This window comes from Oncorhynchus kisutch, linkage group LG13 (genome assembly GCF_002021735.2).
Source record: "Oncorhynchus kisutch isolate 150728-3 linkage group LG13, Okis_V2, whole genome shotgun sequence".
Classification (NCBI taxonomy): domain Eukaryota; kingdom Metazoa; phylum Chordata; class Actinopteri; order Salmoniformes; family Salmonidae; genus Oncorhynchus; species Oncorhynchus kisutch.
Genome location: NC_034186.2, coordinates 27537151 through 27564078, shown reverse-complemented (window position 1 = coordinate 27564078; position 26928 = coordinate 27537151). Strand labels below are relative to the sequence as shown.

The 26928-nt window shown below is 41.9% G+C and overlaps 1 protein-coding gene across 5 annotated transcripts; it reads left to right on the top strand.

Annotated features, from left to right (window-relative positions):
* The first annotated feature begins 3237 nt into the window (after positions 1–3237).
* Positions 3238–26623, top strand: LOC109902679 (dimethylaniline monooxygenase [N-oxide-forming] 5). 5 transcript variants are annotated; one of them, XM_020499252.2, is made up of 10 exons: positions 3238–3326; positions 18626–18767; positions 20083–20271; positions 20399–20564; positions 20800–20942; positions 22838–23034; positions 23110–23245; positions 23564–23783; positions 23934–24006; positions 24100–26623. In XM_020499252.2, exons 2-10 carry the CDS (start codon positions 18636–18638, stop codon positions 24533–24535), a joined length of 1692 nt encoding a protein of 563 aa, XP_020354841.1. In that variant the 5' UTR covers positions 3238–3326; positions 18626–18635; the 3' UTR covers positions 24536–26623. The 5 variants fall into 5 exon arrangements, with proteins under 5 accessions (XP_020354841.1, XP_020354840.1, XP_020354838.1 ...); XM_020499251.2 differs by having other exon boundaries at positions 3267–3387; XM_020499249.2 differs by lacking the exon at positions 3238–3326 and adding an exon at positions 6265–6388.
* The last annotated feature ends 305 nt before the right edge of the window (positions 26624–26928 follow it).

Genomic DNA, 26928 nt, shown 5'->3' with positions numbered 1-26928 from the left:
ATGATTATTGAATCAATAACCATAACAGAAAATGCATACAGCATTTCTTAGCTCTTACAGCGTTGGTTTGCAAAACAACAAATTGTACAGCCTTAGGTTGCCTCGAAATCAGACTGTGATTCATATTCCATTCACTCAGCTTAATGTAACATTGATTGATGTAGTAGGCTAAACCTTACTCAAATTTGCCCTATACCCATCATGAGGTTGTTAGAACCTAGCCTACAAATTCAAGTTTAGTGTAGGTCTAGAGACAAATTGGAGTAATCAAGTTGACAGACAGTGAAACATGCACACACTTGCCTGTATCTAGCTGATCTAGAGTTTAGTTGAACTAAAACGAGTTTCTATTGGACAAATTCAGTTAGGTCCATCCCCGTTTCTATCCATTTGCTTCCGTTTAAGAAACTTTTTGCAACAGAATTGGTGGAATGAATACACCCCTGATCACCCGCACACACAGTTCACTTTCATAGTCGCCATACAAACAGCATCTACGCGCTCCCCTCCTCTCACATTTTCCCTTCGCTTGTGGACTTCAGTGCACAACACAACAGCTGTCTGTGACCAGGCAAAAACAAACAAACATCATACCATAACCGATACACACAGCCTATATTGTTGTCACCATATTAGCTAACATCATAGTCAACATAGCTACTATAGTAAGACTTTAGTAAACCCACAATCCAATCCATGGTGTAGAGTCATGCAGTACAGTTTACAGCAAGCAGTTTAGCAGTTACATCAGCAGGTCCCGTTGGCAATAAATTAATAAAACCGAAAGCAAAGACTGTTGTATACATTTATGTTAGCCAGCTAGCTAACATAAATGTCCTTCCTCTCTGTTTGAGTCAGGTTGTTGAATAGGCTAAATTAACTGCATTAGCTAGCGTAAGTGAAAGTAAATTTTAAAAAATACTACAAAATGTCTCTATCTGCTGCTTCACCTTAATTTAAGAAATGTGTTAAAAAACGTTCACCTATTGTCTTTCTCTTTCATTGAGTCACCTACTCAACACATTTTATGCACTGCAGTGCTAGTTAGCTGTAGCTTATCCTTTCAGTACTAGATTCATTCTCTGATCCTTTGATTGGATTCACAACAATGTCAGTTCATGCTGCAAGAGCTCTGATAGGTTGGAGGACATCTTCCAGTAGTCGTCATAATTACTGTGTAAGTCTATGGAAGGGGGTGAGAACCATGATCCTCCTAGGTTTTGTGTTGAAGTCAATGTACCCAGAAGAGGATGGAAAATAAATGTCCTCCGACTACACCCTGGTGCTACCCTACAGAGTGCTGTTGAGGCTACTATAGCCCTTCATTGCAAAACAGTGTGTTTTAATCAGTTATTTGGTGACGTGAATTTATTTTGTATAGTTTTGTTTAAAAAGGATACTTTTTTGTATTTCACTATTTTTAAGAAGGTCCAGTTGTGTGTTTGCTAGGTGGATGTGATTGTGTTCACTACAGGCACAACTACGACTTTCAATTCCTGCCTCCCAACTTAATGCATAAGTCTGGCCACCGGGTGGGGCTGTACAAGCATGTGTTCCCACCACCCTGGCCATGGTGGGCTTCATCCATGCCCTGGTAGCCATCATGACCCAGGCAGACATGCAGTCCCGCTTGGTCAGACTGGGAGACTGATGGCCATGGGGGGCCGGGCATCAATTTGTTCTAGCCAAGCTCTGTTGCTCTGTTAATCTGTCCTGTCCACAGCTACATCATATCCAAGCTGGTGCCGCTGCAGGTGGACTTTGTGTCCTACATGGATGACAATACGGGGAGGTGGGGGTCGGGCCCAGCCTGGCCTGGCTGTTCTTCACTGACTACCCCCTGTTCAAGAGGGTACTGTGGGGTCCTGTCACCGCCTACCAGTACAGTATCACCAGCCCAGGGAACGCCGCGCCATCTTCACCCAGTTTGAATGCATGTTCTAGCCCTTCAAGACCACACAGGTGACATGTACTTCAGAAATATTCACACTAACCATGCAGGTAACTGACAAAATAAAAGAAACACTATCATAAAATGTATTAATAGGGTGTTGGGCCACCACAAGCCAGAACAGCTTTAATGCACTGTGACATAGATTCTACAAGTGTTTAGAACTCTATTGAAGGAATGCGACACCATTCTTCCACAAGAAATTCCATCATTTGGTGTTTTGTTGATGGTTTCTGTGTGAAAAGAAACATTTATAAATACGTTGTTATTCCTTGCTGTCAGTATTCTGGTCTAGACTTTATCTTACATGTCCACCCCTTCAAGAGGATTCTGTCAAAACAAGCTGAAGGTAAAATGGTGGATGGTGAGATGAGTTCATTATGTTTATGAGTTTCAGCTTCTTCCCATAGGTAGATGAAATAGAGTTATGTAGGCTAGTAGCAACCCTCAGGGTTATTTAAGTATGTCAGAAAAGGGTTAGCCTATAGCAGTGGTTCTCAAAACCTCTCCTCCGGGATCCCAGCTGTTCCTTGTATTTGATCTATTCCAAAGCTAGCACACCTGATTCAACTTGGCAACTAATCATCAAGCCGTTAAAATAGGTGAGCTAGTTCAGAGTTACAACAACATAGTGAAATGTCTGAGGGTCCCTGAGGAGAGGTTTGAGAACCACTGACCTATAGGACACTCCCATACTCTGCTTTTTGTTCACTTCCTGATTTGTGAAGTTTCTTTACTCTGCTAATATGCTGGTCAGAGTCTATGTGTGCAGGACAGGCCTCTTAGGGAAAAGTTAAAGTCCTCAAGGAATTAGAAAGTTTGACCTGAAAGAATGTCTCACTACAGCTTACAGATCCAGTTATTCCAAGAATGCATCCTGAAATCTAACATGGGGGAGCACCACAAGCACACTGTGGAGCGGCTCAGCCAGCCTCCCTTTCGGTTCTCAGCTGAAGGTATGGACCAGCTGGCTCCATGTGAACTTCTTTCCCGAGGCTGTTTTAACGTTTAGAAACATCAATGATACGGTTTTGGAAACCTTTGTATCTTAACTTTCATACCAGCAAGAAATAATCTTTCTCGTTCATATGAAAAGTTAAGTTGCAAATGTTTCCAGAACTGTCGTGTGAGAGGCATATTTGTGTCGGGACATTTCACTCACAAGGCTGCAGGGGACGTCCAATGACCCAATGTAATGGAATTGGAGTCATGATAAGGGCTATCTGTGGGGTACCAAACTATGACCTGCATCTGACAGAGTTTCAGTTAACAGGGAGCAAAGTCCTTCTCACTAACTCAGACTACATTACAGACTGGGGTTACACAAAAACCTGGGTTCTGGGAGTTTAGAAGTTTTCCACACCAGCTAGCACAGGTAATAAACAGGTAGTATATACAGGCAAGACACAGGTTTCTTGATCCACTCACTGGACCAGGTGAGTACAATCTATGGGTGACAGCCAACTGATTTTAGATTAGTTTGCATTGTTATTCAGGTTTATGAAATTATCTACATTTTCTGAGGTGTGATTCTGTTGGTAGAGTGAGTTGGACAGTTGTTGGTATAAGCTGCCAGTAGAGACAGAGGAATGATAACGGATCTGTGTGGTGATGCAATTGTGTCTCGGTAGGCTCAGTGGAAACTGAACTAGAGTGTCTGTCATCTGCCTTCTATAGTGTTGTCCTATGTCTCCCACCCTCTACAGACAGACGGACGGTATGTCTAAGCGTGTGTGTGATTGGGGCAGGTTCCTCAGGTCTGACCAGCATCAAGAGCTTTCTGACTGAGGGTCTAGAGACCACCTGTTTCAGTGCAGTTGTGACATCAGGGGGCTGTGGAACAGACTATCCACTCCCACAAAAATCAGCCTATGGCTGAATCTAGTTACTTACCCCTGGTCTAGACGATCCTCTCCGCCATTCAGGGCTGTGCGTGTAAATACTGTATACTACAATTTGTATCAACATGCCCACAGACTGAGCATTTCAAGGTCAAAAAGAGGCTCAGGGAAATAAATTTGTTTTAATGAAATAGGCCACAGTGATGTATTGGACATGCAGTGATTTAAAAATACAATTAGAAAGACTGCATGGGGGCTTTAACATGGTAAACATTGTGCCATGATTAGTTTTAAACGCCAAACCAACGTTAAATGTGCAGACTGACTCAACGTACAGTGCATTCTGAAAGTATTCAGACTGCTTGACTTTTTCCACAATGACAGGTTTTTAGACATTTTTGCAAATGTATTAAAAAATAAACTGATATTACAATTTACATAAGTATTCAGACCCTTTACTCAGTACTTTGTTGAAGCATCTTAGGCAGCGATTACAGCCTCGAGTCTTAGGTATGACGCTACAAGCTTGGCACACCTGTATTTGGGGAGTTTCTCCCATTCTTCTCTGCAGATCCTCTCAAGCTTTGTCAGGTTGAATGGGGAGCGTCACTGCACAGCTATTTTCAGGTCTCTCCAGAAATGTTCAAGTCCGGGCTCTGGCTGGGCCACTCAAGGACATTCAGAGACTTCTCTCGAAGCCATCAATTTTAGAATAAGGCTGTAACGCAACAAAATGTGGAAAAAGTAAAGGGGTCTGAATACTTTCCAAATGCATTGTACATTGCTTGTCAAAATGCTTTTGATACTATTGAAGGCTTAGGGGGGAGAATTCTGTGTTAAAGGCAACAATTCAGATGAGTCATCAAGTTTCTGAAAATGTATTTAATGTCCCAAAAGAGGCCTGATGCAATTTGCTAAGATGGCTGAGCCAAATGTCTCAAAGGCCCTATAGGCTCCAAGGAAAATGATTGTTCTGAGTCTCAGGGTTTATATAGTAATTTTGAATGACGTATACATGCAATATTACAGACTTTGGGTAATATGAGACTGATAAGTTTCAAAGGGAATATTCACAGAATGACATTGGATATAATGAGCTGGTGCCTGGAAGAGGCTCCATAAGCAACCACACAAAATTATAATTTTAAAAACAAGTGTGCATTACCTGGCTAGTGTCCAGCAGAGAAAGGCCAGCTAACTTTTATTTATTTATTTTATTTTATTTAACCTTTATTTAACCAGGTAGGCTAGTTGAGAACAGGTTCTCATTTGCAACTGCGACCTGGCCAAGATAAAGCATAGCAGTGTGAGCAGACAACAAAGAGTTACACATGGAGTAAACAATTAACAAGTCAATAACACAGTAGAAAACAAAGGGGGAGTCTATATACAATGTGTGCAAAAGGCATGAGGAGGTAGGCAAATAATTACAATTTTGCAGATTAACACTGGAGTGATGAATGATCAGATGGTCATGTACAGGTGGAGATATTGGTGTGCAAAAGAGCAGAAAAGTAAATAAATAAAACAGTATGGGGATGAGGTAGGTGAAAATGGGTGGGCTATTTACCAATAGACTATGTACAGCTGCAGCGATCGGTTAGCTGCTCAGATAGCTGATGTTTGAAGTTGGTGAGGGAGATAAAAGTCTCCAACTTCAGCGATTTTTGCAATTCGTTCAAGCCATTTTATTATCTCAGTGGAAAAATACAGCTTAAACAGAATGGAAAATTACAGGTTATACTGAACATGTCCTGATATGGCCTTATAAAGATCAATCAAGTGTGTCCTCAGCCAACCCTTCACTATCTATACATTTTGAACTATGACCATTACATTTGCATAAAAGCTCCATAGACTTCAAAGGCAACATTTGGATTTGCCACTGCTCTTGATCCGTTTCAGCCTACTTCAAGACTACAACGCAAAAGCACACACACTTCAGGAAATGTCATTTTCTAGTTTATAATTGTGTTTTGTATTTATAAAAAATGTGTGTTTCTTATTCTGCTCCCTTGATTGTAGTATCTGTGTCTAACATGTTTGTGTAATTGCTGCTGATCTTATCATGCAGGGCCCTCTTGAAAAAGAGACCTTGATCTCAATTGGACTCCCTGCTTAAATTGAATTAAACCATCCTTCATAACTGCCCACATGAAAAAATAGTAAAGTTTACTATAGAATATTTCAAGTACTTACTATAGAATTCTGTTGTAAACTGTAATATACTGTAGAATACTATAGTAAATACTACAGTATTATCCATACAAAAACACTGTAGTAAATACTACAAATGTCCAAAAATACACGTCAATATTTATTTTTATTTTTATGTAGCCTCTATCCTCTAGTTTGTACTCTTGTAGGCTATATCCAGCCTTTTTTCTCCTCTCTTGATTTGAGTCACTCAGTTGATTAATCAGCCACAGTTGACCAATCATAATTGTTCCACAGACACACGGCTAGTGAAATGAACCAATCAGCGCTGGTTTCAGTGACAAGGGCTGGAAGAATTGGGGGGAGGGGTGGAAGAGAGAAAGATCTCTGGGGTTTGTAGCTTGGGCTCATTTCAACCGGTGTCCACTGAAATAGCGAGGTAAGCACAACTTCCACATCATCATCAATGTTTACTGTTTGAAAACGTTTTTTTTTGTGTGTGTGTTGATCGATGACGTATCATAGCCTCGCGAATCCACCAGATCACACAAGCGGACATTTAACGGGAACAGGCTGCATGTTTCATGCTTTTTATGAAAAAAAATCTGACCAGAACAATGGGTGAGCAACTCTCCCTTTTACATTTTCTGGGGAAACAAAAGCACGGTATTTATATTGCAAATCTTCCTGAGACACTGATTACATGAAAGACTGATAAAACATGTTCATGGATCTCTGTGTTCCTTATTCACTGAAGAGGCAGATACTTTGTTTCTAGGGGTTCTTATTGTTCAGTTTGAAGTCAGGTATTTTTGAATACATGTATAATTTTTTATTTATTCCTTTCGGTGTTCTTCTGATCGAATCAAGCACTCTTAAATAGATGTAGGTCTCAAAGTGAATCATTGATTGACAATGGTGTATGGATTAAAACGCCTATTAGTTAAGTTCTAAAGAAACAGTGCCTTCGGAGACATGCAAATTACTATTTTTCAGTGAACATAGCCACTCCTGCAGGGTTAAAATAGGGTTTACATTCTCTCATCACCATCCCCCTATTCTGGGCCTATAGTCAAGGGGGCATAAACTTTTGCTCCTAGTTGGACATTTTGTGACCATCCCCTAGAAACAGTGGCACTAACCAATCAGGGGCACAGGTTTGGCTACGACCCTTAAAATTAACATATTTGCGTAGCTCTTCCTTTTGGCCGATTTTTTTTTGGTGTGTGTTTTTTGTTGTTTGTTTTTATTTTATTTAACTAGGCAAGTCAATTAAGAACAAATTCTTATTTACAATAAAGGCCTAACCCGGACGCTAGGCCAATTGTGTGCCGCCCTATGGGATTCACGGCCTGTTATGATACAGCCCGGGATCGAATCCGGGTCGGTAGGGATGCCTCTAGCACTGCGATGAAGTGCCTTAGACCACTGAGCCACTCAGGATTCTGATACCTCCCAAGTGGGAAACTCAGGAGTTTAGCAAGTCAGAAATGTCAGTTTCCTAGTTCCGACTAGCACGTGGCATTAGTCATAGGTATTTGTAATATACTGTATTATTTTATTTTATGTTTATACCCTTCTGTGGCCTCCTGATTGACTCACTCATATGGGTAGTATAATTTTGTACATTTTATTTAAAACTTTTTACATTGTCATAAAGAGCACATGCGCAACTTCATAACATGTTTTTCCATCTCCAGAGGCTAAATTACAAAAAATGACCTATAATGGGTGACAATTAAAGTAGCATTTTAAAATTAGCCATTCCTTCCCTTGTGACAGGGGGAATGGATGCTTGTTGTGTGCAAAAGGGAGGGGCAACAAAAACATTGTAAAAAAATGTCTAGCCTTTCTATGTATGGGTAACAGGGTAACACTAATATTATCATTTTTAACATGGTTAACCTGTCTTGGGCAGGTGGTATTTTCACCTCCGAATGAAAAGCGTGCCCAAATTAAACTGCCTGCTACTCAGGCCCATAAGCTAGGAGATGCATATAATTAGTAGATTTGGATAGAAAACACTAAAGTTTCCAAAACTGTTAAAATAATGTTTGTGAGTATAACAGAACTGATATGGCAGGTGAAAATCCAGCCAGGAGGTACTATTATTTTGAAAGGCTGTTTTTCCATTGAAAGCCTATCCACCATACAAAGACTTAGAACCCAGTTCATGATCTCTATGGCTTCCTCAACATGTGACCAGTCTTTAGGCATTGTTTCAGGCTTTTACTCTGAAAAATGAGGGAGGTACACCACTTTCAATGAGAGGACAGTGGAAATTTCCATCCATGAACCAAGCACGTGATCGGGAGCGCACATTTCTTGTTTACCCTTTCCATTGACAAAGCTTTTGTACGGTTGAAATATGATTAATTATTTATGACAAAAACACCCTGAGGATCGATTTTAAACATTGTTTGACATGTTTCTACTATCATTTATTGTACTTTTGACTTTTCGTCTTGGTGTTGAGAGCGCGCATTGTGCCTTTGGATTTCTGAACTAAACGCACCAACAAAACGGAGGTATTTGGACATAAAGAACTTTATCGAACAAAACGCACATTTGTGTAATATGAAGTCCTGTGAGTGCCATATGATGAAGATCAAAGTTTAGTGATTAATTTAATCGCTATTTCTGACTTTTGTGAGCCCTAGCCTTGGCTGGAAAATGGCTGTATGGTTTTTTTATGACTAGGTGCTGACCTAACATAATCGTTTGAGCTTTCGCGGTAAAGCCTATTTGAAATCGGACACTGTGGCTGGATTTACAAGAAGTGTATGTTTAAAATGGTGTAAAATACTTGTATGTTTAAGGAATTTTAATTATGGGCTTTCTGTTTTGAATTTGGCGCCCTGCAATTTCACTGGCTGTTGTCGAGGTGCTTGTACCAGAGAGGTTAAGTTAAAGCGTAGATGTATGTGATCCAGCTGTTAAATTGAGTGTAAAATAAAGGCACTCTATTCGTGGAACATCTCTTATCATGCTGTGTTACTGAGAGTTGAGCAGCTTTACAGCGATCGTTCCCATGCTCTATAGGATTTCCAGGAAATATGTGTTTTGGCTCTCTGCCATGTTCCGTTCTCTTTGGCTCACATCAACATTTTTGTTACCCTAGACCCTCCCTGTCCTTCTCTTCCCACTGGGAACAGACGTCAATTCAATGTCTATTCCAAGTTGTTTCAATTTCATTGAAATGACGTGGAAACATTTATTCAACCAGCGTGTGCCCAGTGGGTTTCTCTCTCTCGCACTCTTTATTTCCCATCTCTGTCTTGGCTATGTATGTATGTATGTATGTATGTATGTATGTATGTATGTACAGTGGGGAGAACAAGTATTTGATAACCTGCAAAATCAGCAGTGTTTCCTACTTCAAAGCATGTAGAGGTCTGTAATTTATATCATAGGTACACTTCAACTGTGAGAGTGACTGAATCTAAAACAAAAATCCAGAAAATCACATTGTATGATTTAAGTAATTTGCATGACATAAGTATTTGATACATCAGAAAAGCAGAACTTAATATTTGGTACAGTAATCTGTGTTTACAATTACAGAGATCATACGTTTCCTGTAGTTCTTGACCAGGTTTGCACACACTGCAGCAGGGATTTTGGCCCCCTTCTCCAGATCCTTCAGGTTTCGGGGCTGTCGCTGGGCAGTACGGACTTTCAGCTCCCTCCAAAGATTTTCTATTGGGTTCAGGTCTGGAGACTGGCTAGGCCACTCCAGGACCTTGAGATGCTTCTTACGGAGCCACTCCTTAGTTGCCCTGGCTGTGTGTTTCTGGTCGTTGTCATGCTGGAAGACCCAGCCACAACCCATCTTCAATGCTCTTACTGAGGGAAGGAGGTTGTTGGCCAATATCTCGCGATACATGGCCCCATCCATCCTCCCCTCAATACGGTGCAGTCGTCCTTTCACCTTTGCAGAAAAGCATCCCCAAAGAATGATGTTTCCACCTCCATGCTTCACGGTTGGGATGGTGTTCTTGGGGTTGTACTCATCCTTCTTCCTCCAAACACGGCGAGTGGAGTTTAGACCTAAAAGCTCTATTGTTGTCTCATCAGACCACATGACCTTCTCCCATTCCTCCCCTGGATCATCCAGATGGTCTTTGGCAAACTTCAGATGGGCCTGGACATGCACTGGCTTGAGCAGGGGGACTTTGCATGGAGCCCCAAACCGAGGGTGATTGACCATCATCTTGAACTTCTTCCATTTTCTAATAATTGCGCCAACAGTTGTTGCCTTCTCACCAAGCTGCTTGCCTATTGTCCTGTAGCCCACCCCAGCCTTGTGCAGGTCTACAATTTTATCCCTGATGTCCTTACACAGCTCTCTGGTCTTGGCCATTGTGGAGAGGTTGGAGTCTGTTTGATTGTGTGTGGACCGGTGTCTTTTATACAGGTAACGAGTTCAAACAGGTGCAGTTAATACGGGTAATGAGTGGAGAACAGGAGGACTTCTTAAAGAAAAATCGAACAGGTCTGTGAGAGCTGGAATTCTTACTGGTTGGTAGGTGATCAAATACTTATGTCATGCAATAAAATTAATTACTTTAAAATCATACAATGTGATTTTCTGGATTTTTGTTTTAGATTCCGTCTCTCACAGTTGAAGTGTACCTATGATATAAATTACAGACCTCTACATGCTTTGTAAGTAGGAAACACTGCCGATTTTGCAGGTTATCAAATACTTGTTCTCCCCACTGTATGTAGGTTAAGGGTTATAGGGCCCTTCTGAATCTTTCTTTTAAATAGTTCCTGAGCATGTGTTTACCTCAGCGTTGAATTTTTACATCAAGAGTTTGAGTAATTGTAAACTCAGCAAAAAAAGAAACGTTGTCTCACTGTCAACTGCGTTTATTTTCAACAAACTTAACATGTGTAAATATTTGTATGAACATAACAAGATTCAACAACTGAGACATAATCTGAACAAGTTCCACAGACATGTGACTAACAGAAATGGAATAATGTGTCCCTGAACAAAGAGGGGTCAAAAGTAACCGTCAGTATCTGGTGTGGCCGCCAGCTGCATTAAGTACTGCAGCGCATCTCCTCCTCATGGACTGCACCAGATTTGCCAGTTCTTGCTGTTAGATGTTACCCCACTCTTCCACCAGGCACTTGCAAGTTCCCGGGCATTTCTGGGGGGAATGGCCCTAGCCACAACAGGTCCCAAACGTGCTCAATGGGATTGAGATCCGGGCTCTTCGCAACTTGTCAGTGAAGAGCACTTTTTGCCAGTACTGTCTGGTCCAGCGACGGTGTGTTTGTGCCTATGGGCGACGTTGTTGCCGGTGATGTCTGGTGAGGACCTGCCGTACAACAGGCCTTATTACAAGCCCTCAGTCCAGCCTCTCTCAGCCCATTGTGGACAGTCTGCGCACTGATGGAGGGATTGTGTGTTCCTGGTTGTTGTTGCCATCCTGTACCTGTCCCGCAGGTGTGATGTTCGGCTGTACCAATCCTGTGCATGTGTTGTTAAACATGGTGTGCCACTACGGGGGCGATCAGCTGTCCATTCTGTCTCCCTGTAGCGCTGTCTTCGGCGTCTCACAGTACGGACATTGCAACTTGTTGCCCTGGCCACATCTGCAGTCCTCATGCCTCCTTGCAACATGCCTAACAGGCTGACTACACCGCTTGTGTCGTGTGCGTGAGTGTTGAAAAATAAATGTAGAAATCTATGTCATTCAGTTATTGCGCGCGCCAACGAGCGTCTGCGTTGCCTTGGGCTAAAATAGAAGTCAGTTCTATTTCTGACGCAGTTCATGCCACAATTCCTGCCTCTCCCATCTCCTCATTGGTTTATAGAAGCAGGTACCCACGTGGCATCTCCTCATTGGTTATACCCACGTGGGTGACTGAAGATGAAACAGGTCAGTGGCGGTAATGCACCTCATTTATGAAAGTTGCCAATTGCAATATAAAGTCAAGAGAAGAAAAAGCCTGGAAGGATGAGGGATGACTAGAAATGATTTGGTTGGCTGTTTTATGTGTGGATTAATTGGTGGAGTAGAGGACCTTGTGCATTTCAGGTAAAATAACAACTCCATGTTTATATCCCAGGACAAATTAGCTGGCAAGTGCAAGCTAAATTGCTATCAATGTTTAATGCTTTTCGACCTGTCCTCAAATTAATATAATTGGTTCAGAGTTTTTGATATTTTAACTTGCGTGTCCTGATCGCGTTTGGTGTGGGGGGACAAAATACATTTATGCATGATGGCGCACACGTGCAGCCGGTTTGGGCTCCGTGTAAGGCACGTTCACGCAGATGAGCAGGGACCCTGGGCATCTTTCTTTTGGTGTTTTTCAGAGTCAGTAGAAAGGCCTCTAGTGTCCTAAGTTTTCATAACTGCGACCTTAATTGCCTACTGTCTGTAAGCTGTTAGTGTCTTAACGACCGTTCCACAGGTGCATGTTCATTAATTGTTTATGGTTCATTGAACAAGCATGGTAAACAGTGTTTAAACCCTTTATAATGAAGATCTGTGAAGTTATTTGGATTTTTACGAAGTTTGTTTTTAAAGATGTGAGTGTTTAACTGTACCTACATGGGAATACAGTATTTGTACACAGCAAATTGGCAAGTGTTACCTAGTGATGACTTTTCAGTGTAACATTTCTAGAGTTGATTCAGGAGTTAAATTAAGTGGTGTAAAATAACCCCAGTGTTGGTGTTAATACCCAGAGTTGAGTGTGATTGGGTCATTGTTACTCTGTGTAGAGTAACACACTTAGAAATACTCAAACACACCCATTATCATATTTCTGGAGGTTGATTTTTGAATCATTTGTGCTTGACAGCTACATTGATGGATTCATCTTATGCTTCTCAAACAAACAATAACATGCATGTTTCTAAACTATTCCTATCTGTGAGTAGTTGGATTTATTGCACCCTGTTACTGAGATGGTTGTTCCAGTTTAGATGGTTTAAGTAGTCTCATTTCTAAATCCTCCCTACCTTTGCAGTCATTTCAACTGCAGGTTGTGTGGGGGTTAAACGTTCCAATTGTTGGGTATCCTTACTCTGGAATTCCAATAGCAAAAAAAACATAACTTGCAAGTGAGCATAATGTGACTTGCATGTCTGATGTGGCCTGCAAACCAGAAGTTTTGACCAGTGTGTTTGGGTAAAACTAGACTGTCAAAGTTAGGCATTTTGATATATGTAATGTATTATCATAAAGAGTTTAACTTCTTATGGCTGGGGGCAGTATTGAGTAGCTTGGCTGAATAAGGTGCCCAGAGTAAACTGCCTGCTACTCAGTCCCAGCTGCTAATATATGCATATTTGGATAGAAAACACTCTGAAGTTTCTAAAACGGTTTGAATGATGTCTGTGTATAACAGAACTCATGTGGCCGGCAAAAATCTGAGAAAAAATCCAACCAGGAAGTGGGAAATCCGAGGTTTGTAGTTTTTCAACTCTTTGCCTATCGAAGATACAGTGGGATATTGGTCGTGTTGCACTTCCTAAGGCTTCCACTAGATGTCAGTCTTTAGAACCTAGTTTGATGCTTCTACTGTAAAGTGGGGTGAATGAGAGGGGAATGAGTCAGGTCTGGCAGAATGCTTTGAGTTCGGGACGCTCGTTCACGTGAGCGGTAGCTCGCGTTCCATTGCATTTCTACAGTCAAAGGAATTCTCCGGTTGGAACATTATTGAAGATTTATGTTAACATCCTAAAGATTGATTCTATACATCATTTGACATGTTTCTAAGGACTGTAATGGAACGTTTTGATATTTTGTCTGCTCCTAGTGAACGCGCTTCGTGACTTAAGATTTGTTTACAAAATGCACTAACATAAGTAGCTATTTGGACATAAATGATGAACATTATCGAACAAAACAAACATTTATTGTGGAACTGGGATTCCTGGGAGTGCATTCTGATGAAGATCATCAAAGGTAACTGAATATTTACAATGCTATTTCTGACTAATGTTGACTGCACAATATGGCAGATATCTTTTTGGCTTGTTTGGTCTCTGAGCACCGTACTCAGATTATAGCATGGTTTGCTTTTCTGTAAATCTTTTTTTAAATCTGACACAGCAGTTGCATTAAGGAGAAGTGTATCTAAAGTTCCATGCATAACACTTCATCAACATTTATAATGAGTATTTCTGTAAATTGGTGTGGCTCTCTGCAAAATCACCAGATGCTTTTGGAACTACTGAACATCACGTGCCAAAATATGAACTTTATCGAACAAAACATACATGTATTGTGTAACATGAAGTCCTATGGGTGTCATCTGATGATCATCAAAGGTTAGTGATTATCTCTATTTCAGATTTTTGTGACTCCTCTCTTTGACTGGAAAAATTGCCGTTTTTTCTGTGACTTGGCTCTGACCTAACATAATCATTTGGTGCTTTCGCCGTAAAGCCTATTTGAAATTGGACACTGTGGTGGGATTAACAAGAAGTGCATCTTAAATGGTGTGAAATACTTCTATGTTTTTGAGGAATTTTAATTATGGGATTTCTGGTTTTGAATTTGGCGCCCTGCACTTTCACTGGCTGTTGTCATATCGATCCCGTTAGCGGGATCTCGGCCCTAAGAAGTTTTAATGACAATTCATTTAGGTTCTCACTTGGTGAAGGCCATTGAATGCAACAACCATGTCTCTGTCACCAACAAACACAGTAACTGTACAATTCACTCAAAGTTAAGTAAGTACCCTTGGCTTGTGCGAGCCCGGAACAGCTCATATGAGCAGGAGCCGATCTCCTGTTTCTGTAGCGTGATGTACACATACACCCCCTTGGCACAGGGCCTTATCCCCCCCCCAATCTATCTATAGCTAAGTGCCAAGCAGAGGGTCCCATTTTTACTGTCTTTGGTATGACTCAGTCAAGGATGGTACTCTGAACCTTCCAATCTCAGGGCGGACACTAACCACAAGGCCACCGAGATCACTCGAAAGGTACACTGGTAAACATGCAAATAAGGCTTTGCACCCTTCATAGAGAGTTCAAGGAAGAACCTTTTTAGAGGATTAAAGCAAAGATTCTGATAACTAACCCTGATAAATGGGTTCTTCATAGAAAATAGCCCTTTAAAGTATTCAGTAATATGTACTGAATTGCCCCTTACCATCCCCTGCTCTCCCACTGCCTCATGCCCTCAAGGAGTGGAGACCAGGCCAGGAGCTGTAAAAACGTTTAACTAGACCAAAGTTCACATCCACATAACTGCTGCTTCTCTCTGTAGATAGCATTTAGTTTGAGGTGTACATCCATTGATTAAAGGAAAGTATTCAGACACCTTGACTTTTTCCCCATTTTGTTATTTTACAGCCTTGTTCAAAAATGGATTTAATAGTTTTTTTCCCCCCCTCATCAATCTACACACAATACTCAATAATGACAATGCAAAAACAGGTTTTTAGAAATGTTTGCAAATTTCTATATCACATTTAAATAACTATTCAGACCCTTTACTCAGTACTTTGTTAAAGCACTTTTGACAGCGATTACAGCCGAGTATTCTTGGGTATGACGCTACAAGCTTGGCACCCCTGTATTTGGGGAGTTTCTACCATTTCTTCTCTGCAGATCCTCTCAAGCTCTGTCAGGTTGGATCGGGTTCAAGTCCGCGCTCTGGCTGGGCCATTCAGAGACTTGTCCCGAAGCCACTCCTGCGTTGTCTTGGCTGTGTGCTTAGTGTCGTTGTCCTGTTGGAAGGAGAACCTTTCCCAGTCTGAGATCCTGAGTGCTCTGGAGCAGGTTTTCATCAAGGATCTCTCTCTGTACTTTGTTCTGGTCATCTTTGCCTCGATCCTGACTATTTTCCCATCCCTGCTGCTGAAAAACATCCCGACAGCATGATGATGCTGCCACCACCATGCCTCACTGTAGGGATGGTGCCATCCTCCAGATGTGACGCTTGATATTCAGGCTAAAGAGTTCAATCATGGTTTCATCAGACCAGAGAATATTGTTTCTCATGGTCTGAGATTCCTCTAGGGGCCTTTTGTAAACTCCAAGCAGGCTGTCATGTGCCTTTTACTGAGGAGTGACTTCCGTCTGGCCACTCTATCATAAAGGCCTGATTGGTGGAGTGCTGCATAGATGGGAGAACCTTCCAGAAGGACAACCATCTCCACTGCAGAACTCTGGAGCTCTATCAGATTGACCATCGTGTTCTTGGTCACCTCCCTGATCGGGGCCCTTCTCCCCCGATTGCTCAGTTTGGCCGGGCGGACAGCTCTAGGAAGAGTCTTGGTGGTTCTAAATTCTTCCAATTAAGAATGATGAAGGCCACTGTGGAAACAGGATGCACCTGAGCTCAATTTCGAGTCTCCTAGCAACGGGTCTAAAATGTATAGAAATGTGATATTTCAGCGAAATGTATAAAAACCTGTTTTTGCTTTGTCATTATGGGGTATAATGTGCAGATTGAGGGGAAAAAAAACAATTCAATCCATTTTAGAATAAGGCTAATGTAACAATGTAGAAAAAAGAGAAGGGGTCTGAATACTTTCTGAATGCGCTGTAAATAGCTGTGAGTTGCTAAGCCAATCATTGATTGACAATGGTGTTTGGATTTTAAATCTAATCTGTGAAGTTCTAAGGAAATAGTGCTTTCAGAGAAATGCAAAACATGGTTAAAATAACACCAACACGGTTCAAATAAAACAAATGGGGAAAAAAGCCTTGAATTCCCCCATTTCACACCTCAGTCCACTTCCCATCCCCCCCACCAGAAGTCACTCCACTGCCCCACCAGGGCCTATGGTCAAGGGGTCATAAACTATGTCTCTTAGCTGGACATTATTCGTGACCAACCTCCAGAAACGGTGCCATTCCCACTCACCAATCAGGCACTGATCTGGTCTGGCAATGACCCTCTCCTGCATGTGCAGGGTTCCTAGTGTCCAGGAGTGTAGTGCTGCCGGAGCGTTGGCTAGTGGTGCTCCCTCACTTTTTCGGAGCTGGTTAAACTATTTTTTGAAAATTTATTTGGATAAATTCTAAATTATATTTAATTGCCAATAAAATCCCATGATGAATGGCAAACCAAATAAATATGTATAGCAGCCTAAAGGTAGGTAAGTGGCAGTGTCTTTTCTCTGACAGTGGCGAGACTTATGAAGAACTGTTGGCTATGTGTGTGTGTGTACTGCGGAGGCCCGTCAGGCTTGACAAGTTTGGCCAATAAGATTGTGGGGGAAAAATCTGCAGCTCAGTGGAGTGTGACGGGGTTTAAACAGATTAACTTTCTCACGCCAACGGTATCTATGATCCAAATTCACTGCGTCTGCATTGATGTTCATAAAACTCCACGGACCCCCTCTCGCGCAGTGGAACCCAGAATGATATGTGACACCATTCTGCCAAAGACCCCAAAACCAGAGTGGCCACTGAAAAGCCCAAGGAGCCTGACCGCCTCTGGAAGTTGTTGTAGCCCTGCTTAGGATATTTGCAGCAAAGTTAGTCACCAACGCTCTGGATAACATCAAAACAACAACCAGCTCTGCTAGGACAAGTAATGGTCAGAGTGGGGTGTTCTCTCATGTGTCTGGAAGTAGTTCGCAAGCTAGCCAATGTTGGCCAGTAAGCTTGGGTGTGGAAACAGAGCGAGAGGGGGGACTCAGAAGCACCAAGGAACAATGCGCTGAACCACAAACTGAACTGTATCCCTGATTGACGGACCTCCACGTCTACAGACAGAAATAATATGTTTGATATACTGAGATTTCTATGTAGACTTTGTTTATTACTGCCGTTGTGAGGCCAGAACATTTGGATCAACCCTACTCATCGGCCAGAGTGTCCGGAGTGCGCGTTGAACTTTCCGAAAGCCACACGTTTTGAATTACGATCTGACAGCACAGTTGCAGTCACCAACGCTCTAGATAACATAACAGCCTAACCAGCTTTGCTAGGGCGAGTAATGTTCTGTCATTTGTGTCTGGAAGTAGCTAGCAAGTTAGCTTGGGTGCTTGACTTCTGTTCGTACAGAACGCTCGGCTCAACCCTTAGAGGTGGGCGGTGATAAAGCTTAAGAGGGTGTGAACGATGCTGAATGATTGTAGAAGGCTCTTCAATAGTAGTACCAAAACATTCAAAGGCCTTTTTTTTTTTTTTTTAAGTTTACAAGTTTATCAACTTTCAAACCAAAATGACTTTCCCATTGTTCCTCAAACTGTAGTGTATGATATAGCATTTTGGAGCTCTGAATCTACTTTTATCCAATTTTTAAAAGACAGGTCCAAATGTTTCTACATAAGACCGGTTTGGAGCCGGTTGGTCACATATGCTTTGATTGAAACAAAATACAAGAAAGACTAATAGATTTTAATGCCATCTGCTCTAAATCGCTCACGAAAGAGTAATTCAAGAATAGCTAAATGCATATTCCCATCCATGAAACTGAGATCAAATGAATGGCATGCAGATGCAGTTTGGACGTGAAGAGTCATCATTCATGATAATGAATTTTGAAATGAAGTATGCCTAACTTGGTGTTTGAGGCTATTCAATAAGCTACATCTGTCGGTACAAACTTTGAGGAAATTATGACGTGATTTACACCACTGTCAGTCTTTCTCCAGGTGAGTGTGATATTGTAAATTAGTTGTAGTTATTCCAATGGTACAAACATCGCTCTCTGTCTCTCTTTCTCTCTGTCTGTAGTTCCATCATAATGGTGCGTACAGTAGCAGTGATCGGGGCAGGTCCCTCAGGTCTGACCAGCATCAAGAGCTGTCTGGATGAGGGTCTGGAGCCCACCTGCTTCGAGAGCAGTGAAGACATCGGAGGGCTGTGGAGGTTTAAGGTGAGTGGACTGGGTGAGGAACCTGATGCCTGATCAACACTAATCTACTCTGTGTGTGTGCATACGTACGTGTGTGTGTTGAGTGTGTACCTATATGGAGTTTTGGGATTGCCCACTACTGCTGGAGATTTCAATATCCAATATAAATGATATAAGTGTATGCATCATAGATTACCCAGGCTTTGTTCCAATATCTAATGCATTGGACACATTTATAAGGGGTCTATTCACCTTATGATGCCCCGCTCACTTGACCCAGTTCCTGGGTTTCCACTAGTTATCACACCCACAAAGAAAACATGAATGAAAACAAATGTGCTTTCTGGTCATAATTTAAGGTTACGTTTAGGCTAAAGGTTACGGTTAGGCTAAAGGTTAGCAGTGTGGTTAGTGTTACGGGGGTTAGGTTTAAAATACAACTTTAAGGAGAGATTGTAGAAATAGGCAGTGTTTATGACTTTGTCGTTGTGGTAACTAGTGATGACATGTTCCTGATCTAACATGGATTGTTTTTCTACTTCCAGCCCATTCACAAACAAGCAAAACTTCATTAAATATGAATTAAATTGGTCAAAACTTGCACAGAATTTTAAAGATGTGTTTATTCTTTGTTTGGGAAAATGATGGAAAAAATGTTCGTTTGTTTTAACGTAATATAAGCACTCGGAAGCTGTTAGTTAGCATTCTCATAGAGAATGATTGACGGTGATAGCTAGTTAGCATATTAGACTGTATCAAATGGTCGTTATACTTAAGAGGCTGTATCCTAATCAAAGATCAATGTTTGAATGGCAATGTTAGACACAGAATATCAATGAAGACTGAAACCGTGTTCAAAATGTTTTCTGTATAGATAACATTACGATATTTGCTATATTTTGTCACAAAGCTAGCTAGCTAACACCGCCAGTCATTCTCTGAGAATACTAATGCTAAATAATGTCAGCTTCCGAGTGCTTATACTATGTGAAAACAAAAGTTTATATTTAAAAAAAATTATAATTCCTTGACATATTAATGTTAATTCTTAATAGTTTTGACAAAGGTAATTCATATTTAACAAAGTTTTGTTTGTTTGTTAATGGGCCGTAAGGAGGATAACAGTCGTAACAATTTGGATGCGCCCTTCAAATCAAACTTTGTCACATGCGCAGAATACAAGTGTTGACCTTACCGTGAACTGCTTACTTACAAGCCCTTAACCAACAGTGCAGTTCAAGCCGAGTTAAGAAAATATTTACAAAATAAACTTGCCAGGTGTTATAAGTTGTGTGTCTATTGGAGCATATCCTTAGTCGGTGTCCTTGTCCTTTAGGAGCATCCAGACCCAGGCAGGGCCAACATCTACCAGTCAGTCATCATCAACAGCTCCAAGGAAATGATGTCATACAGCGACTTCCCTCCTCCAGCTCACCTGCCCAACAACATGCACCACTCCCAGCTGCTGATCTACCTACGACTTTACGCTGAGACCTTTGACCTCTTCAAGCACATCGTCTTCCAGGTCAGGGGGCATGAAGGAAGGAAGTTGATGTTTATTCAGTCATATGTTATGATCCCTTTCAATGGTAAATAATGATTCATTTTGCGGTGTGTGCGTGCATGTCTGCCTGTCTACCTGTGTGTGTCAGACCACTGTGGTGAGTGTGCGACAGAGGCCAGACTTCCCAGTGTCGGGCCAGTGGGAGGTGGAGACAGAGCGGACAGAAGGTCAGAGGGAGTCTCAGGTTTTTGATGCTGTGATGGTCTGCACCGGTCACTTTACACAACCACACCTGCCTCTCAAAGACTTCCCAGGTAACTGTCAACTCTGTCGCTATCATAGTCCCCGGTGACATTGTGTATTGTCCATTTTATATGCTACTATCACTGGAGATATAGACTCACATCCTTCTTACATACATCATCATGTGTATATCCCAGTCATAGCCCACACAACTTATAATTTGAATAATATGCTCGATTATCATCATTAATCAATTACCATGATAGTGTATCATTTATTTATTATTTGTTTTTCTTATCCACCCAGGTATAGAGGAGTTTGAGGGCAGGTACTTACATAGTTGGGAATATCGCAGTGCTGAGGGGCTGCAGGGGAAGAGGGTGGTGGTGGTCGGGATCGGGAATTCTGGAGGTGACATCGCTGTGGATGCCAGCAGAGTAGCGGAGCAGGTGAGTGGGAAATCATCTGATTCTTCTGGAAGTATTTCTCTGCAAAACTCCTAGCTATCATGAACAGGAAGAGACTAAGCAATCTCTAGCACCATTCGTTCTCGCTGTCGGTTTCCCACAGTTCCACCATCATTTGCAAATAAATTCATTAAAAATCCTACAATGTGATTTTCTGGATATTTTTTCTCATTTTGTCTGTCATAGTTGAAGTGTACCTATGATGAGTGGGAGAACTTGCACAATTGGTGGCTGACTAAATACTTTTTTGCCCCACTGTAGCTGATGCTTAAAGATAGTGAGGGAGATATGGGTCTCCAGCTTCAGTGATTTTTGCAATTTGTTCCAGTCATTGGCAGCAGAGAACTGGAAGGAAAGGCGGCCTAAGGAGGAATTGGTTTTGGGGGTGACCAGTGAAATATACCTGCTGAAGCGAGTGCTACGGGTGGGTGCTGCTATGGTGACCAGTGAGCTGAGATAAGGCGGGGCTTTACTTAGCAAAGAATTATAGATTACCTGGAGCCAGTGGGTTTGGCGAGGAATATGAACCGAGGGCCAGCCAACGAGAGCATACAGGTTGCAGTGGTGGGTAGTATATGGGGCGTTGGTGAGGAAACGGATGGCACTGTGATAGACTGCATCCAATTTGCTGAGTAGAGTGTTGGTGGCTATTTTGTAAATGACATCACCGAAGTCAAGGATCGGTAGGATAGTCAGCTTTACGAGGGTATGTTTGGATGCTTTGTTGCGCAACAGGAAGACTATTCTAGATTTAATATTGGATTGGAGATGCTTGAGTCTGGAAGGAGAGTTTAGTCCAACCAGACACCTAGGTATTTGTAGTTGTCCACATATTCTAAGTCCGAACCGTCCAGAGTAGTGATGCTAGGTGGGCGGGCAGGTAGCGATCAGTTGAAGAGCATGCATTTAGTTTTACTTGCATTTAAGAGCAGTTGGAGACCACGGAAGGAGAGTTGTAGGGTTAGTTAACATTGTCCAAATAAGGGCCAGAAGTATACAGAATGGTGTTGTCTGCGTAGACAGAGAGAGCCTCTGACACAGAGAAGAACAGTCTTGGTTGAGTGAACCGTCTGGTTAGGGTCAAGAACATTGCGAGGCATTGGAAAACCTCTGGTCTTTGTGATTGAATCTGTGGTTGAAATTCACTGCTTGACTGAGGGACCTTACAATTATTTGTATGTGTGGGGTACAAAGATGAGTTAGTCATTCAAAAATCATGTTAAACACTATTGCACACACAATGAGTTCATGCAACTTATGTGACTTGTTAAGCAACTCCTGAACTTATTTAAGCTTGCCATAACAAAGGGATTGAATACTTATTGACTCAAGAGACATTTCAGCTTTTTATTTAATTAGAATTTCCACTTTGACATTATGGGGTATTGTGTGTAGGCCAATGACAACCCCTCAATTTAATACATTTTAAATTCAGGCTGTAACACAACAAAATGTGGAAAAAGTCAGGGGGTGTGAATACTTTCTGAAGGCACTGCACAGAAATTCATCAGTGGCAATTAACACAACTGGGATGTTAGTCCATCTACTGAGGTTGTATTGACTTGATTGTTCTGTTGAAGTTTCTAGAAATGGTTTTATCTATGGAAGGAAATATATTTATTCCTAAATATTAAAATGGAAAACTATTGTGATTCCATAAGTAGAGATGGAGTCCTCCATCGGGGTCTTGAGCGGCAGTAGGGCAGATTTGGTTAGATTTATTTTATAACTTGAGATGGTGCTGAATCTGTCTGATCTTCAAAGCGTTTGGGAGGTATTGAGATACTTTATCTAAACAATGTAAGATATCGTCGGTGTATAATGAAACTAGGCCACCTCTGACAAAGATCATTAACCCTTCCTCTCCTGGTCTACAGGTGTACCTCAGCACACGGAAGGGGGCATGGGTGGTCAGCAGGGTGGGGGCAGGGGGCTTGCCAGGTGACCTGGTGGGCACTTCACGATTGGACAAGCTGCTGCAGAAGCTCTTCCCCTCCTGGATTACCTGGATGATGGAGAAGAATCTGAACCAGAGCTTTGACCACAGACTGTACGGCCTACAGCCAAAACACGGGTATGCTCTATACATATCAGACTGACTGGCTAGCTGGCTAGCTGGCTGGCTGGCTGACCGATCCATCTATTTCAGGTTCTTTGCCCAGATCCCGGTGGTGAATGATGACCTGCCTGGTCGAATCATCTCTGGTCGTGTTCTGATCAAACCTAACATCAGGGAGATCAGAGGCTCCAGTGTGGCGTTTGAGGACGGCAGTGTTGTGGACAAGGTATACACACACACACGTAACGGATGTGAAACAGCTAGCTTAGTTAGCGGTGGTGCTCGCTAAATAGCGTTTCAATCGGTGACGTCACTTGCTCTGAGACCTTGAAGTAGTAGTTCCCCTTGCTCTGCAAGAGCCGTGGCTTTTGTGGAGCGATGGGTAACGATGCTTCGTGGGTGACTGTTGTTGATGTGTGCAGAGGGTCCCTGGTTCGCGCCCGGGTATGGGCGAGGGGATGGTCTAAAGTTATACTGTTACACACACACACTCACCTCCTCCCTTCTCACCTCGCCTCTACCCTACCTTACCTCACCTTCCTAGGTGGATGTTGTGGTGTTTGCCACCGGCTACAACTATGACTTTCCCTTCCTGCCTTCGGGTCTGCTGGCTAATAGCAGTCACCGCCTGTCTCTGTACCGTAATGTGTTCCCCCCTGGGCTTGCCCGGCCCAGTCTGGCTGTAGTGGGCTTCGTCTGTAACCTGGGAGCCATCAACCCTCTGGCTGAGATGCAGGCCCGCTGGGCCACCCGGGTCTTTAAAGGTAAAAACTAACTCATTAACTCCCCTTTTCCTGAATTGTCCAGCTCTGTGTCTGAAGTTGTTTGGTAGACTAGTGTATTTGAATGCGAGTGATTGAAGCTTTGAGGTTGTTGTCATTATTAATGTGTGAATACATCATTTCTTGCTCCAGGGTTACTAACTCTGCCCTCTGAAGAAGCCATGCTGCAGGACATAAAGAGAGACACCAGCACCTTGCAAAACAGGTGGGACAACAACCATGTGTTATTACACTCCCATCATTATTTTGCTAATAGGTAACAAACTATTCACCTGTGTACGTCTCCCTCTCCCTCCAGGTTTGCCTGTTTGGAGCGTCACCCTCTCCAGGTGGACCATATCCCCTACCTGGACTCCATGGCAGAAGAGTTAGGGGTTCGACCCAACCTCCTAGGGCTGCTGCTGAGGGAGCCTGGTGTGGGGCTTCGTGTGCTGCTGGGGCCCTGCACTCCGTACCAGTACCGTCTGAGAGGGCCAGGGCAGTGGGACGGGGCCCGCCAGGCTATCCTCACCCAGTGGGAGCGAGTAGCCCAGCCATTCAGGACCAGGATGGCTGCACAACCAGAGAGCAAAACCAGAGCCTCCTGTAGTCTGAGACTGACATTGACCCTGTCTGGTGCTGTTCTCCTACTAACCCTCTATACTAGACACAGTCTCTCATCACTCCTCTCACATCCCACAGGCCTCCTCTATAAGCTGTACAGTCCATCTGAGACCATGTGGGGGTGGAAATGAACACTATGGGTCTATTGCAACCACTGTTGGCCACCATTTTATCTCCAGGTGATCTCTTGTTAAACCATCAATACACGTTAACATCACCCATACAGCTGATCTCAATTGCTTCCAAATTTGCCGCTCCCAAAAAGCAGAGCTACGTGTGAGGTTGGTGTTAAGTTCTCCCAACATGTTCACACTCTGCAGGGTATTATCTTTGGTAGAAATAAAACCTGGTAATCGGCTGACTACGGGGTGATTTAACTATTTGATAATCATTCAGTACAACTACAATAGTAATTTCTTGTTTAAGACCGCAATTATACTGTGACAATATAGGTTATATGAAGGGGAAACTCATGTTGGTGCACTCATTACTTATTAATTTACAAATGATGTAATTCATGAATTATTACTTGTGTAATTTAAGTACGGCTAAAATATCCCTAAACTGTCCACATCTAAAATGTGTAACAAAATCAAGCCAATCATGATTGAGTTAATATAATCTCTATTCAATTATAGTCTAATCAAGGTTTTTCAGATGACACAAATTTATATTCTAGTTATATTGGTATGTTTATATGTTTATATGAATATATAATACTTTATTCTTTAGGGCTGTAAGAGTTATTCAGTTAACTCAAATTACGTTTTTGTCATTTTAGTGATTACATTTATTTTTATCGTGGTTAATCGAATTGTCTAAAAGCGCACAAAATACACTGAAAACAATCTATACAGCTAAAAACAACAATGCGATGTCAAAAGAAGATGAAATTGAGGTTAAAGAAAGTGTGCTTTATCAATCTACCCGATTTTGCTAACCGTTACTTTTGAATAAAACATCTTAAATCACAGCTTAATTTGAGCAATTTCTGAGTTTTCCATTAATCGTGATTAATCACAGGAAATCTTGCGATTAACTCAATGACATGTTTTTATAGTTTGGCAGCCCTAATATTCTTACAATATGCATTTTACATTATTTACCAGCCTTCTGATTTGGAATGTTCCTTATAGTTTGATACTTCATTGGGGACGGGAGTAGATAGCCAAGATGCAGCTGTTTGGTATCAGACTTGTTTGACACGGTAACAACATGAGATCAACTGATCTGGGTTTATTCTTGTGGGTTTTTGGTTGAAAGCAAGTTTGTCTTAACACTTAGGTGCATGTAATTTCCCATTTAGTAGCATCAAGTGCTAACATACAACTGTGTGTTAAGTTCTGCCTGTTGGTTGCAATGGGCCCATAAGAGCAGGGGGTAGGCTAAGTGTGTGAAAGACAACTACTGTAGACTAAGACCATTGTGCTGTCTTATTAGAGAGAAATTACAAGAGAATGCAATAAAGCAAGGCTATCAAACCCTGTTTCTGGAGAGCTGCCCTCGTATGTTTTCGCACCAACCCCAGTTGTAACTAACCCGATGCTGCGTTCATGACCAAGTGGGAAGGCGGTAATATTTACCACAAACAACTGGGAAGAATCCAGTTGAATGGCCCTCACACTGGTAATTAGTAGTGGGAAACTTGTCTCATTACTGTGCTCTGAGTTTCCCACTTGCACCTCTAACATCACTGTCAACAAAAAGACTACAAGCCTGGCAGCATCTTCAGTAGTTGTTGTTCATGGTAAGAACTAAATACAAATTGTTGATACACAATTCTTTCTGTTATTTATTTTGATTTAGAAAGTGAAAGCAGCTCTGGATATACTTTTTATGGGCAGAAACTGACTGTTTTGCTCAATCACAAGCCTTCTAAAGATGTCCATATTTGTATTTCCCAGTTCAAAACGTAAATGTACCCACTTCATATTTACGACTTCACAACGGGTAATTACCACCTTCCCACTTGGTTATGAAAGCAGCATGGTTCAGTTTATCAACCAGCTAATTAAATCTGGTGTGCTACATTAAAAGTTGGAGTGAAAACCTACAGGATGGTAGCTCTCCATGAACAGGGATATGCCCTGCAATAGAGCTTGCCTTGGACCCTGCAAGTAAAGTAGGCCTGGCAGGAGTTGAAAATAAGTATTTGTCAATGAATGGAGATGATTTTATATGAATATTTTATAATCTATTAAATAGTTTGATTAATACAGTTATTGAAACGCATTGATTGGGGCAGTTTGTTGAATTAATTACCAAGACACATTACCCACCAGCTTTTATCAATTGGCCTACATTAAAATGTGTGTTACTACCGTATGTTACTGTAACTATAGACTTCCAGTCTTTGGCTAACGCTGGTTGGCATTGGCTTGTGAAACTACCTTTAACTTCCTTCACACTGCAGGCAGAGCTATAAAACATGGTATTTATAAGTTCATCTGACTCTTGAGTAGGTAGAAAAACAGCTTAAAGTGTGACTACCTTTTTAAAAAGCAACAAATCCCTTCAAAGCTTC